Below are 15,181 nucleotides of genomic sequence, written 5' to 3'. Positions count from 1 at the left end.
GTTTCCCTATACATCGTTGCTGTTGAATATTATTTTAAGTTTGAATAAAAAATAACATGAAATAACTATATACTTCGTATCGGAGTATTTGCATATAGAAAAGATCAAAGTTCAATTTTTTACCAAAAACCTTTTCAAAGGCTTCTACGGTCGTCTATTGGCGCGTATACGAATATACACGGTCGTTAAACTGGATAGATTTGCTGGTTTTGAATAGATACTGCATATACATACGTTTATACGTAACAACAAATGAACGTACTCGATAAGGCGATATTTTCTGTTGCCTCTTGTATAAGGTGAAATTGTTTCGCTAAAGTGGTTCTTTTAAATCGATAAAAAAAAGATGCAGATAGACGTGAAAAAATCTTTGCTAAAACGAATATTCCGATCGGTCCTCCATGAGTCTTGGTCAGCAAAGACAAACGAGTGTTTGAACAGTCGTCAACCATCCTTTACCCCAGTTGGCGATGCGCCAAACACGCTCGGAGAAAGAAAGAGAGTGCCAAAAATATCCTCGGATAGGTACTTCGAATGTCGTTAACGAGCAATTATTTCCCTTTTCTCCCGTCGAAATCAACGTGTTCACAATGGAAATGTCACGAACTTCAATCCAAACGCATTTTCTTTTTCATCGATCTTTCTCACCTGATTGAAATCCTTCGGATCAATCTGTAATACGCGTGAAAAATTTATTCTTATAATAGTTTGGGATACCCGCTCTCGCTTAAAAATCTTTTATTTTTCATTTTTAATAAAACTTCGGTACCTATTTCATGTTAATTATGATCCTCGAATTACACGAATTTTCTAGTAAATTTAAGTTAAAATTAAAGAAAGTAAAAAATAATATTTTAATTAACTACTTTTTTCGTTGCATCAAGTACCAAGTTAAATGGGCATGCCATTGTAATTTAAGAGATTGTTAATTTATGATTTTTCCAAGTTGATATAATAACTGTCCTAAATCTTTCGAGCCACAGTTCATTTACGTAATATCACGATATTTTTTCGGACCAAGTTGAATGACAGATACTATTACGTCGTTAAGTGTTTCGGTCTTAACGATGCTATTATTTCTACTAATTATTTGACGAAGAAGAGAACACAGAATGTTTGCGTTTTCTGGCGAGAAATCGAGTTTGTAGAGAAACTGTAGTATTTGATGGAACACCAAGATCGAGCGTAATAGCATAATTCTAGGGTCGTCGTATCCTCTTGAAGCGACGAAGCATCGCACTATAACGACACGATCGCCTCGCAAGTGTGGTAAACAAGCAAGTGCCCGGTGCTTGATCGGTACTCTAAGTTATTTGAACTAACGCAAACATAGTTTGGCGCGTGATCGAGCAGATCGAATTTATCTCGAAGATGGATTTTCATTACGGAAAACATGGAATGAGAAATATCCTGATAATATTGAACAAATTGAAAAACTACCTACTTACACCTTACAACTACCTGCTTTTATTCTTCTTACCGTGGAGTTTTATACTAATTGTCACCACTGTGTGTCGTGTTAAGCGCAAAACAAAATATATCCTCTTTTTCTGAATGTAAGTTTGTAGGATCATTTTATTAGAAAAAGCTGTATTAAACATACTGAAACGAAGGAGTTAAAATAACGTAAGGAACTTTGTCGTTACCCTGAACATTTCGTACTCGCAGCTGTTTTAAATATTACTTATTTTTTCTGTATATTATATGCATATTATACGCATATAATTTTTATACCTATATTATATGTATCTACACTTTTAAATTTTCCACGAGTGTATGAACATCCGCGGCTCTACTTATGGTTCACAAGTGCCAGAATGAAAATGGAGTTTCCTGTTTTAATACGTTAAGTAGTTTTAATCGTCTTAGACCTAGAGACTGTGTGTTACCGTAAAATTAATTCTTACGCAGATGCTAATACAATATTACGCAAGTGTTGCGATGTATGGAAGGGTGGGACACGTTTTAAGACTTGAAAATAACGGCTTATGCAAATACGTGTATGCAATATGTACACTATCTGGTTGAAAGTAAATGTCGCCGATTTAAACCCCTCAATTAAATCAAACTGCACCGCCGAGGATTAGTTAGATAGATAGAAATGCAATTTCGTCAGCATCTCGAAAGAGGTAAAAGATGCGATTCCATTACTTTCCTAGGACGTAACTTTCCTGTAATTCTCTTACGAAGATGATGTCGACGATTCGTAGCCCCTTTCTCGTAATTAGTTTTTCTTGGCTCGTAGGCCCGAAGTTACTATCAGTATATCGGCGGGCTCCTAATTTCGTATCCATTGCACGAATTTTTCGTGCTTTTCCGAAAAAATGCCTCTAGGGAGCCTAAGCGAGTGATCTTAAATGCAAAACTTGTTCCAAAATATTGCAGGATGCTATTGTTTAAATATGCGATTGTGCGCCAAATTCAGCGTACGCGGCTGTTTTCATCGCGCTAATCGTCCACGTGTTTTTCAATAACAGCAACCGTAAACGCGTAGCTTTTAATTCTTATTGGTCTACCACTCTGTCGCAAGCGACTCGTAAGCACTCGTTTGTTTCATCGAAAGTCGAAAGTTAAAGAGAAGGGATCGCGTCAAGTCACTGACGACACGTTCAGTTTAGATTACTTTTCTCTTAGACCCAAGAACTCTATCTTTGTACGACAAAGGGAAAGGTTGAAGATAATCAAGTTAGTGTCTCAGGGGAAGCTACGGAATAGCCAATGTTACGAAAGATGATCTCGTTCGATTCCTTCTTCCCACTATTTTACGAATTGCTGTCGCACTCTCGCGTTACGGTTATCACGATGAAAGTTTACAAGGGCTCCAATACACCAGAGGCAATTCGGTTTCGCGCGTTATTAACATTGCTAGGCATAATATCGATATACGAATTAACGATGACAACGTCAATAGGCGCGGCAAGTATGTACCGAGAGACTCTTCTGTATTAATTTGCAGCTTGATCGAGCGTTTGGTAAATAGCGACACGTGCCGATAGTCTGAACTTATTAAATATCGTGTCGGAAAACGGAAGCGATAAGACAAAGGCAAACACGTTGTAACCTATGAAATTTTATACAACCAGATATAGTTCAAGATTGTTTTAAATATAAAATTCTTTCTTCAAACGAAACGTCTAGATGAAAGATAGATATGTATATATATATATACATGTCTGATCGAATGACAGTACACAGATAATCGATCACGCGTTACGTTCCTTTTCGCAACCACCAAACCCGCTCGAGACTTTTTATATTGACAAATCGTTTCGTTCTAATCCAACGACGCGTAAACGAGGGTCGCCTTGGAGCATCAGGATTGAGCCTAATCGAATGGTACGATGCTTGGTATGTTCGTTCCTTTGCACCCCTTAAAAGCTTACGTGTATGTGCTTCTGTTACGTGGTTGGAATTCTATTATATAATATTTTCCTACAGCTATGCTCGGGTCAATCCATCTTGCCCGAGACATATCTTCATACTTTTAATATAGATATTTTCTATATACACCACCATGCGTCGGTATTTGGACTACATGATATCGTAAACGTAGATGTCAGATATGTCTCATATGAAACTTTATAATCTGATTTTTATCTTTTGTTTTGTTTAGAGAATTATATACAGTTAATTAATGCTCGCGATTCGTGACTTGTAAAATTCCGCTAATGATATTAGTTCGATTGCGTGCGAGATACGGATGAATAAGTAAACGGAGTCAAGTTACATCTCTCTGAAATTTCATAATCTTTTTTGTGAAATGGCATAATCGCGTAACTTGCGATTTCTGAAATTTACTTTTTAATTAAACTCGTTACGTATATCAAGAAGCAAACACGTCTATTAACATTGACAACTTGTATAATTTGTGTACGAGTGACTGAAGTTTTTCAATTCGTTTATTTTTTAAATAATTGAATAAGCTGATTTGATCAGATGATTTTGTTGAATATACTTACGGGTTCCATCGAAACGAGTGGCGATAGTATCTAAGAAAGTATTTTGTGGGGCGAGGAGGCCCTTCCTGACCGGCATTGGGGCCGCCCCGCCGCGCTGTCAGGCGCTCGAATCTGTAAAATAGCGAAGAGAATTTTGTTTCAGTCCAAGTCATGCGATATTCTTGCACCAATTATGCGCTCGACATGTATGCACACACTTATACATACGTAAAATGTAAATGCGCATATTCGGATATAAAGCTTGAGATCGTTTGTGCTTTATGCATAAGCGTGCCTAAAGCTTTGGAATATATGCATGAGGAAAAAAGGTCTTAGTCTTCGATAGGTAGGTCAGTGGTCCAATGAAAATAAAGGATTGCGTGTAGTGCGGTAGTTGCAGTGATAGATGATTGCGGTTTAAGCAAACTAGAATGAAGTTATTTTTAGACAAGAGTTTTAATTTAACACGTTCCGAAAGCGGCCACACAGCTTGTATAGAATATGTACTTCGATCTTTTTCTTATTCTATTTTTACACGTCGATCTTTGCGATTCTCTGTGGTTCTCTTTAGCGCGACTTTAATCTTTTCTTTCGTTTCAGATATACACGCGCAAATTATGTTTTTGAAAGCCGTGAAATAGTCGTATATTTTTTGACAGGAAATTCCATACACGTTCCTCGTTCGTGTAATTTTATGAGTAGGCGCAGAAATGCATTTGCAGCAACAGGGATCTCGTTGAAAAGCGTGGAAGTCGGTGATATTCATAGCTTTTCATTATTGGACAGTTCTATTGTTACTCACGTTCTTCAATGGTATTTGTGATTTCTGGAATTAATCCAACTGAAGTTATACTTTTCTTTCATTCGAATTATCCATGGATACAGGTCGTTAATTTATAATAATAGTAATGTAGTTCGCAAGGAATCTCATATTTACGTCATCGCGGTACCATGTCACCGTATCATAATATCGTATCTTAAACGCGGAAACATATTCTACATACTGAGTTAAAATTTGGTTACAGGTTCGATAAAACTCTTTGATTATTTCTGAAAACGCTGGAAATAATATTCATTCGATTCAACGAGGATAAATCAAAAGGAGAGGGGATGTCAATTTTTAATGGTGAGTTATTTATTTGTAAATAAACAATAATATGATTCGCGAATGAAGAATTAAAATGAAACACGTTATATATATATATACATATATATATATTAAAAACGCATAGCAAACCAATTAAGCATTAATGCTCGTTCCTGCGCTTTTTATCATTATTCAGCGTGGAAACATTCATTTTGACTTGCTTGCCAGCAAGTGCAATTAACCTACAGCTTTGTATAAAATAACCCGTCTAAAGATTAACGTACGATTTAATTTATTTGCTTCTTTTTGAGGGAAAATTAAAAAGAAAGCTGGAACGTAGCGTTTCATTTATTCGCGAAACAGGTGTGATTGATTTATAAAGCAAATCTATATATCCGTATAGCGATTCGGACAATGTAACAGGTGTGAGAAGAGGACACGGTATAGGATATATTCATTACGTGTTTATCCTCTTGTACAAAATAGGCTCATTTGCCAAACGACTCTGTTCAGTCACTCACTTCATTAGAAAAAATTGAGCATAATGTTTTAAAAGAATTGATTCGAAACATTCTAAAAAATATTTACTTTCTAAGGATCCTTTGTTCAAGGATCACCAATTACATCGGTTACGACACGTATCTACCGATTACTACCTAATAGATCGAACAACACCGCCATCGTTTCAATGTTTTCAAGCTGCTAGTTATAGTTTTACGAAGCTCATTTTAGCCTTTAGACACGAAACACGGTCTTATAGAATTATGACAAAGGAATCTAGGATAAGCAGTGATTCGTTTAAAATGACATTTATGTATGCGGAAAAGATTGCATTTTGTTGTTCAATTTGCATGCAAATAGTCAAGTATTGAAATTAGCAAGTAGAATCAGTGACAGATACAGACCTTATCGAGAAAAAAGTTCTACCTCAGTGGCAGAACATATTAGGCATTGTATCGTAAACACTACACCTATTTTTGTATCCTCTGCTTTAGGTGTCCCACTAATATGCACTGAACACGTTTCAGGAGAATCGCGTATTCGTCCCGTTACGACTGATTCGAGGCTTTATCGCGACATTACCGAAGAAATCGGGAAACACGCGGAACGTTTGCTGGTACTCGCATAACTGACCGAGTCGAGGGGAGAAATTCTCTCTATCCTGATGGCCCGGGCTCCTGGCTGACTTGCGCTCCGCGTACCTAAGCGCAACATGTGGTAAACCGTTGAAGGTATACACTCATACACTTATTCTACTCTGTACATGCAAGCAGGTTTGTACGTGTACTCTGATAAGTACACTAATGCGAAACTGTATAACCTGCACACGCACGCGCGTTGATCGTTTCCAAACGCGTGTGTACCGCGAGTCATAAAACAGGGTCAAGATTTCAACCGAGGATCAAACATGTTGGTTGCACAGTCTTTGATGATTATCTCAGGCAGCATGATTGATGGCTCGTGTCCTGTTCGAGAAAACAATCGAACGATCGTTGATGTAAATACGAGCTTTTTGATCGCGTTCGAAACCGCAAATACATCTTACTTAGTGGTATGATTTATCAGCATCGATACATTGAATAAGAAATTAGGAAGCCTCCCGCGTTCTTTGAGCTATTTCCGGATCGTACTTTCTTATCGGTTACAATCTTATGTTAAGTATTTTCATAGAAGTCCTTTCTTTGGTGGAAACGAAAGTGAGACGTAGAAACTCGAAGATCGTAGCGGTTAAACAATAGAAACACGGCCTGGAATTTTTCTTCATGATACGTTGAAAGATTAAAGGATTTCGTTGAGGTAAAATTAGATTAATTCCTGAATGTAACTTATGGAATGAAATTGCGGAAATCTGATATTTTATGCCTAACTTCGACGCGAAACGCAATGCGTAAAAACATTTGACCTCTTCATACGAGAAGAAACTAATTAAACTGTTATTCTGTTTTGTAAAGCAGACAGGATAAAAAAATAGTGTCATCGTGTAGTATTAGTTTCTTGAACAGAAGTAAACTTTTGTAAAAGGTTATTGTAGGAATTAACCCAATACCGTTTTATGGAAAAGACGATACGGAATCCAAGACGAATTATTTAAAAGAAAAAGATACTCGAAAGATTCCCAACGGCTTTGAAAACGTCCCGTTTATTTCAGCGAATTTTTCTTCTCGTTATGCGAACGTGCTTTGCTTAGAATTATCTTAAATAACTTAGAATATCTCGTGTCTTTGTCTAGGATTTGCAACGAAGCGAGATTTTTATTTTGTTAGCTTTCGTTCTAAAAAGACGCAACAAATCAACGCGTGGATAGCATTAAATATCATATACATAATATCTTAAACGTTATGAAAATGGTAATATCGAAGCATGTATGATACCCGCCTCTAGTGAGTAGGATATTCTATACTCACATATGCATATTGCTCCTATAAAGGAATTTATTGTTCCTTCAAAGCCCATGTTAGTAGACTATATATGAATTTGCTTCTTATCGCGGTATCGTGAATTTTCCAACGATTTTCCGTCTACAGAGAAATTTAAATTTACTTCGATAGTTTTGGTTAAATTTACTTAGATTTTGTCGTTTATCGACTAATCGCAACACGATGTACAATTCTGAGTGCATAAATAGGAACAGAACTATCTATTCGCAATTATAGCGGACACCTAATTCTCAGGCTGAAATGTATAAACGAAGATAAATAATTTCACTTAAATTATCAGAAGAACGTGTACTTATTATTGTACCTATTTATGCCACCGCTATACTATATACTGCCACTTTATTATATATCCGTGTTTATTTAGATCAAAGTTATTTCTTTTCCAATCAACCTGTTTTCACGGAATATATGCGAGTAGAAAGTACCGTAATAAATGAAACGCGATCATAGATAGGGAACTCTGAAAATTACCATCGTTGTGATTTCATGCACCGTTTCATCGACTTTTCCCTCAACTCGATATATGTATTTGTGGTGATCGTACGTATGAGTATATATTGAATGAAACGTTAACTTAGGTCAGTTTCGTAGTATTGTATAATATGACCGCACCGAAGAGGGTCGATGACTGTATTTGCGTGTTAGACCATCGTGAACGGAGCATGCAATCTGTAGGCGTTTCTGATATAGATCGTTGTAAAAAAAAATCCCCTTCGACTGTTTAATTCTACAGTCTGTGGATTTAGCGAAACATGGACAGTAGAACCGGTATGTGACATAGCAGACGCGACAGGAGTCAAAAGATTCAGACCAATGAAGAATCAATGGTGTCTTATTAGAGTATCGTCTTCGTATCATTTTCATTTTTATATTAATTTCCGTTATTTGTACGTATACATCTTTTATAATAAAATTTTCCCGTTCGTTTGTCATCTTTGCAAATTAAATATTCTTCGCTCGAACGAAAAAGAGTTTCTTCAAACGTGATGTACGTAAAAGGCAAATCCGACATGTCGGCCTATTTTCAGGCACGAATTCAGCAGCGACGTCAATGCACTTGCGAGAGTAGCGCTTGGAGGTAACATATCAGCTTGCAATCAGTTGGTAATCCCCCATTTCATAGAAAAAATTTCAATACGTCAATTCCTTCGATATTTTCGCGAAAATCTATTTTGATCTCTTCTCGAATTTTTTTCTTAGCTTTCTTCTTAAGTGGATTTCACCTACTTTATAGAACCCCACTTCGTCTGCCACAATGATGTTCGATATATTTTCTATAATAATCCAAGTAGGGTTCCCTTAGCCAGGTCTCTATAAAGTGCGCGAGACTAAAATCTTTCACGAAGTGGAAAATATATTTATTTTTCTATCGTATACATGCTACAACGGATACGAACGTGGAATTTCAAACGCGAATTTACAATTGTTCATCACGTCGAGAAAAATATCAACTCATGATACAAACGAATGAATGTTTTCTGCTTATATAAGATGGAAACGTAATATCGAATAATATGCAGCAAAAAACGCGATATTGATAGGCTGAAGAAAAATTAATCTATAAAAAAATGCCTGTGTTGCACGAAAATTGTCAGTGTCAGTGGGTTATCCGGACAGCACGGCGTATAGACGGCGCGTGGTCACGAAGCAGGGTCCATATAATCGATACTCTACTACTTCGAATACCTGACTCCGTAGGGAGGGATGGAGAAAAGGAGACGGATTGAGATAAAAAAGAGGCAAGAAGGTTCTAAGGATACTTACCATTCTTTTCCCTCCTGGTTTACTGAAGGATCTTCCTTGCTTCCCCAAGGAATGTTCGAAACAACAAAAAGTCGTACGAACAATTTCACCATGAACGATGGTAAAATTAACGAGTCCATTTTCCGTCGTCTTACCTCCCGTTCTACTCAACCCTTACTTTTCTTTTACCTTTGAACGAGAAACTGACATATTCTTGGACCGTAGTTTTCTCGCAGCGAGAAAAGACTTGTGCGAAGAATTGTGCTCAGAATAAATGTATATTATATAAATGTATATGCTATAATAAAAGTACATGCTCAAAACGTTTATTTTAGTTTAAGCACGGAATGTATGGCAGCTTTCTGGATGCGCTTTTGGGTCGCAGGGAAGTTATTCCGAGGTTAGCCGACCTCTTGAAAGCTCAAAGGAGTTATTACATCTTTGTACAAACAACGCTATCGTTGCGGACAGAAATTTCCTATTACTTAAACGTCTGAGACATTAGAAATTTTTAATAAGTCTTTGAAGCCGATAGCTCCGGTACTATTATATTGAATTCGATTGTGATTCTACCACCCACGCTGAGGTATTATGTTATAAATATCTATCAATAAGTTCTTTGGTTCCACGTGATCTTGGTGTGCGAATATCTCTACCGGTGAACGAGGTTGCTAAAATCGCCGCCGTGGCAAATAACTCGCTGACGTTTAACATCTGTAATTTTCTTTTAGATACCGGTCGGCTTGGTCTGTGTTTTCCAGTGGTGCCAGGTGCGATGGCCGGACGGTATAACGACGTAACGGCTGCCGCATTGCCGATGTCGTGTCTACAGTAACTACGGTACATGGGGTACGTATACCCTCGTGTACACCAACCTCTGACTCTCTCTAGAGGTGGACGACTTATCGACCTGGTGCTAGTCAGGCCTACCACCTTTATCTCGTCAGCAGGTTCAATCACGAAATTTATTACACGATTTGATCGCGTGAGTTTTATCAAACTTAAATCAATTTGAGATCGAGCTGACCGAGCAAACGCGAAACAGAACGATCCTCTGCGATAATGGTTAATTTTTATTTCATTCGTTACTGATCGTACCCAAAATATTTTCGTAACCGAATCCTTTTAATTATATTATAACGTATGCTATCGATGCTAAGATGAAACGGAGAGAAGATAAAAAATCTTGAAAATGTCGACAGATTTGCGATATGTGTTCTACTCTTTAGCTCACATTCCCAAGAGAGGGTAGTACCTTCGTAGTGTTTGACGAGAGGCCCTTGTCCTTCTAGGTCGTCTCTTAGAGTGTTTGCGAATTAGGCCGCGACCTCGTCTCCGTCGTCGCGAACCACGATGGTTCTGTGGTAGTGGTTGCAGAGGGGGCTGTGCCGCGAAATTAGAACGTTGCATTCGTGAGAGTCCTCGCTGTCTCGCTCCCGTGGCGGGGCATCAATAGGAATAATACGAGGAACTATGCGATGCAGCTCGCACATAGGTAGACGCGAGTGTAACGACCTTACACCCCCGCAGGTAGCGGGATCGATGGGCTTCAACTCCGTGCAACCTCACATCCGCAGCTCCTACCGCGGGCCAACTTCCTCCACCGTGTTGGCTGTCCCACTTTTCTGTCGCATTTTACTACTACGATGTAACGTTGTTTCGCACCTTACGGCCACTGTTTGTCGATGATAAGGGAACTTGTACTGTTTCGAATAGAAACGGTTCTGCCGCGACAGACAATGCCTAGCAACGAGGCAAGGATTCTCAAACACAGAAAATCATCGGATGTTTCATTAAAATTTGAAAATACACTGTTGGAAATAACTTGGTATATAAATAGGGTGAATAAAATCAACTAGTTATTTGTTTAAAATATATTGTAAACGTTTCTCATGATAGTATGGTCTGAGAATTTTGGAATCAAATTTCATAGAAACGATGAATTAAAGTCGATCGTATCGTGAAGTTTTATTCCCATTTCTCTGTTGAGTAGAATGTGCTAGTATTGTGTTACGTGCATGCTGATATGGCAAACGCTTCACTAAGAAAGCAAGTGCGTTATTTACTCCAACAATGGAGTTACATGTTGTAATCGTGACGTAGATTATATCGTGATTGTTGCAAAGGTGTACTCGTTACGCACGTTCCATTTTATAAAATAGATTTCCCCGCAAAAAATTTTAAAAAACGTGATCCTTTTACTTCTTCTATACGAAATGGTTAAAATTCAAAATAGATCGCGCGAGAAACATTCAAAAGATTCTTATTTTCACATTATATTTTATAAATATAGAAGATAAAATATTATGTAGAGTAAGGTCGATATTTTTGAACTATCAAACGAAAAAATTCTATCTAGGATTGTTTCTTTGAGAACCTTCTACGTTAGTACGAATATACAATTTCACCGAGACATTATCACATAATTCTAAGTAGATTCCATATTTTTGTCTAATTCCTCGAAGACGGTCGATAAACCATCTTAGTTCGCTTTAAAAGCTTTCAAAGTTTTCAAATTTGCTTTAAAAAGATTATCACATATACATTACAAAACGCCTCCGTTGGTGAACAAATAAAATCTACATATCAAGGTCGAATATCAAATCGTTCTTGAATTGTGCTTTAACCTCGTCCTTGGCAGTGTCATCCGAGTTGCTCGAACGAATTTCATTCATTTCTTCTTTGATACTCGTTACAGTCTCAGAGACTTCTGTATGTTTTTGATTTCCTTTGTACTTATCACGTTCCTCCGTTTCGGAATTTTCGCTTTCGCTCATTCTACGTTCATAAGCACGCCTTTTATTTCGTAATTTACGTTGGTTCTTTTTACGCTGACCAAGAATACTGGAGTTCGATCTAAAAAAATTAAACAAGTTGATCGATGTACATGATTATTAAAAAAGAAAGTATCGATACAATCGCTATTGTGATAGTACCTGAATAGTTGCCGCGATACTACGTCGTTGAATCGTACTGTCTTTTTTAAGCTGGAACAATCTAATTCAGAATTTAAATCCGGTATCGAATCGTAATGGCAATCTACAGACGATGCAGCCGTTCCAATTTCATCGGCACTCGATTCGGATACTGAACGCGAAAGATTATGATTGCGTTGCGATCTTAATATACTTTTTGGGAATGTACCTGTTATATTATTACTTATCAACTCATCTCCGCTGCTCTCTGAAACAGATCTAGTCTTTGTTACAGTATGACAAAGATTTGGTCGTTCTTCCATCGGTGTTGTACTGTGTCGTCCAACTTCATCGTCCATATCTAAATGGTTCGGGCTAATATTTATAACGACACTATCATCTTCTGTTTGCACGTCGATTCTTTGATCCGCCTCGAAGTCATCGGCCTTACTCTGTAAAGCACGAGTCGATGAGTACAAGATAATCTTTCGCTTTAACTTTTATAGATATTTAAAATACTTACCGTTAATTCTTCTAGTTGATTCTTGAGAGACGCAACAGTAGGAAAATGTTTCTGTTCCATGAACTCTTCGTCTATACCAACGTAGTACTGTCCTAAATTTTCCACATCTTTTAACGTAATAGTAAATACAACATTGTTATCCCACAGTTCGACTGTGACCGAATCGGGATTTACAGAATTCTCGGTTATTTTTAAACATAACGAATAGTGCTGTGGAAAAAATCCTGTACCTACAGATGTTAGTAAAGTGTGTATCCCTAAATTATTTTGTAAAATTCTATAGCGAATAGAATCTGGATTGACATTTTTTACATTTACAGTAATCGTTAATTGATTCTTATATATATTACAAATAAATGTTGGCAGTGAATACTTAATGCTAGGATCTAAAAATGTGTTTATATCTTTTTTGCTAGTCCGTAGTTTCGTATCACTAGAATCTTCTACATTTTCGCTCTTATATTCCGTTTTTGTAGTTGCAAGCACTGTTTCACATTCTTCAACTAATTTAGGCGTAGAGTTACTTTTATGACTCTGACTAGGAGAATCTTCCGTGGAGTCTTCTAGTAGTAGTGGCACAGTAGTATCAAAATTACAAGGATCACTATTTACTCCACTGTTCTCTTTGATATTAGATACCGATACCACTGGTTGTATAACTGGTAGTGTAACAACAAGCTTCTTTTGTTTTGCATCAAACTTAGCATTACCCCCATCTGCATCCACACGATAAGGTAGAGGAAGCTCCAATAAATATTTTGCAGGTTTTATGCTCTTTATGCTGAGATAACGTTCTTGTACATCTAGAGAAGCATCAGTGGCAGTTTTTAGTAGGGGTAGATCTATAGTGATGATTAATCTCTTAGGTACCGTAGCATTCATTTTTGCATTTCTGTTAGTGCTAAAATCTTCCAGCTCTACGTCGGATTGGTGTTTTACAGAAAATTTTGGTGTAGTAAATTTGTTATCTGTATCTGTACTTTTATTTGCTTTTTTGTTATAATATTTGGTAGAAGATGACCGCTTTGGTGCTTTCTCCATACGCTTGGGTCGTGGTTGTCTGCTCTTGTCGTAACTGGCCATTAGTTTCTGATAGATTTCTGGTTCTATATCCAACTCCTCTTCAGGTTGACTCTTGGATGGTTTTCTGATCACAGTTGGATGGCATATTCCTTTGTATCTTATCTGTGGAAACTTTATATTTTTCCTATCCAATTTGACCTAACACGTTCAATAAAAATCAAATGATAAAGACAAACAGATAAGTAACTTTGTACAATGATCCAAGAAAATAGTAGTACTTACATTAAAATTATTTTCGACACCGTCTATAGCCGTGCTGTTTACGATTTTGCGAAGTTCTGCGTGTTTCGTCGATAGGAAAATGGTATCAGGATGAAATATCACATCGAAGACTTTGCAACGTACATTTTTTTTGTCAAGGTCATCACGAGGTGGTGTTAACAAGTAGGGAATAGACCATTGTTGTCCATGATGACCTTGTTCGAAGGAAGGTTGACTGCTTGGCGGATCTGTAAGTTCGCTCGTGCAAATATTTAGGAAACATTTTTTGTCTCCGTCTACGCTGGTTTTTATGACGTAACTAGGCTGTGGAGTAACGAATGTAACGTCGACGCCCCGTTTCTTCTCTAACAACGTAATTTCTTTTTGATAGACCTCCATATTTTTCGGATCAGTCACCTCTTCCACGTATTCGATCAACATCTTGCGGAACTCCTCCTTTTTCAGGCACTCGGTCAAATTTTTCAGCTCTTCTTTGGTCACGTCTAAATCTTCCCAATTTTTCTTATGCATATCATAAGCGTCCATCTTTCAGCCCAATAGTGTTTACAAATAAAGTCGCAGTAGAATGATCGCGAATCGCTGTACCACGTGGACGGTTGCGCCACTACGCCGGCCGGTTGAATAGCGGTCAAACTCGGAACTTCCAAACGTCTAATGGCGTTCGCGCCACTTTTTTCTAGTATTCTCTATTTTAGCGCTATATATCTCTGTCCTTTTTATATTTACTGTTAAAACAAAACCTTTTCTCCGACCTCTGACAAGACACTTTACCTTTTTTCACTGGGAGAGACAGTATCACGTAGGAATATCGCGTGAATCTGCTTAATTTCAACGTTTCCAATTCTTAGTCGAACATCCTCTTTTGCTGTTTAAGCAAATGCCGGCGTATCGAACAAACATTAACGGCGTTACGAAGGTCGATAGAAGCATTGAATAGCAAAGAAGTAGAATCATCATTTAGCATGAAAGAGTTGCGCTGCCTTTCACCGTTTTTGCTATCTCACTTTATGAATATGTATGTCGATGGATGCACTATGAAATTTGTAACAGAAACGAAGGATGCAACCTAGTTGAACAGGAATAGATCTATATTCTAAATGTCGTATGGAAATGATTTGTTATTTCGCACTTCCCGAGAATTTAAATGTACAAAAGTTTAATGCATATAAGAACGAAAAATGTATAATACACCCAATGTAAAGTACTTTCTATAATATTTAGCGGATGTAAAC

At 37.4% G+C, this 15,181-nt stretch overlaps 2 protein-coding genes and 1 long non-coding RNA gene across 8 annotated transcripts in view; 1 reads left to right on the top strand and 2 right to left on the bottom strand.

The window, feature by feature from the left end:
* Positions 1-6,069, bottom strand: part of LOC100646482 (potassium voltage-gated channel subfamily H member 8) — a 28,661-nt gene extending 22,592 nt beyond the window's left edge. For all 4 annotated transcript variants that reach the window (XM_003400157.4, XM_048411445.1, XM_048411446.1 and 1 more), the window contains exons 1-2: positions 5,931-6,069; positions 3,960-4,070 (exon numbers count right to left, since the gene is read on the bottom strand). In XM_003400157.4, the coding sequence (XP_003400205.1) occupies positions 3,960-4,035 (76 nt within the window). In that variant the 5' untranslated portion in view covers positions 4,036-4,070; positions 5,931-6,069. The remainder of the gene's footprint in view (positions 1-3,959; positions 4,071-5,930) is intronic.
* LOC125386209 overlaps positions 1-11,369 on the top strand; it is a 35,940-nt gene extending 24,571 nt beyond the window's left edge. The window contains exons 2-5 of the long non-coding RNA XR_007226176.1: positions 4,964-5,064; positions 6,054-6,257; positions 9,938-10,055; positions 10,499-11,369. This is a non-coding gene — a long non-coding RNA (uncharacterized LOC125386209). The remainder of the gene's footprint in view (positions 1-4,963; positions 5,065-6,053; positions 6,258-9,937; positions 10,056-10,498) is intronic.
* On the bottom strand, positions 11,066-14,514 carry LOC100646601 (protein kintoun). Of its 3 annotated transcripts, none has more exons than XM_012315563.3 (5): positions 13,950-14,514; positions 12,645-13,865; positions 12,351-12,573; positions 12,143-12,293; positions 11,066-12,062 (listed from the first exon to the last, which is right to left on the bottom strand). In XM_012315563.3, the coding sequence occupies exons 1-5, from the start codon at positions 14,472-14,474 to the stop codon at positions 11,786-11,788; spliced, it is 2,397 nt and encodes a 798-aa protein (XP_012170953.1). In that variant the 5' UTR covers positions 14,475-14,514; the 3' UTR covers positions 11,066-11,785. The 3 variants fall into 3 exon arrangements, with proteins under 3 accessions (XP_012170953.1, XP_003400206.1, XP_012170952.1); XM_003400158.4 differs by having other exon boundaries at positions 12,366-12,573; XM_012315562.3 differs by having other exon boundaries at positions 12,143-12,573; positions 13,950-14,513.
* Between the last annotated feature and the right edge of the window lie 667 nt (positions 14,515-15,181).

This window comes from Bombus terrestris, chromosome 13, assembly GCF_910591885.1.
Source record: "Bombus terrestris chromosome 13, iyBomTerr1.2, whole genome shotgun sequence".
NCBI classification, from domain to species: domain Eukaryota; kingdom Metazoa; phylum Arthropoda; class Insecta; order Hymenoptera; family Apidae; genus Bombus; species Bombus terrestris.
The sequence above is the reverse complement of the archived record's forward strand: the minus strand, read 5'-3'. Positions and strand labels throughout refer to the sequence as shown.

Coding starts and splice junctions, on each gene's coding strand:
- LOC100646601 (XM_012315562.3), bottom strand. CDS start 14,474: ATGGACGCTTATGATATGCATAAGAAAAATTGGGAAGATTTAGACGTG. Junction 12,574..12,644: donor ATCAACTAGAAGAATTAACG/GTAAGTATTTTA, acceptor CGTGCTTTACAG/AGTAAGGCCGATGACTTCGA. Junction 12,063..12,142: donor GTATCGCGGCAACTATTCAG/GTACTATCACAA, acceptor TAATTTTTTTAG/ATCGAACTCCAGTATTCTTG.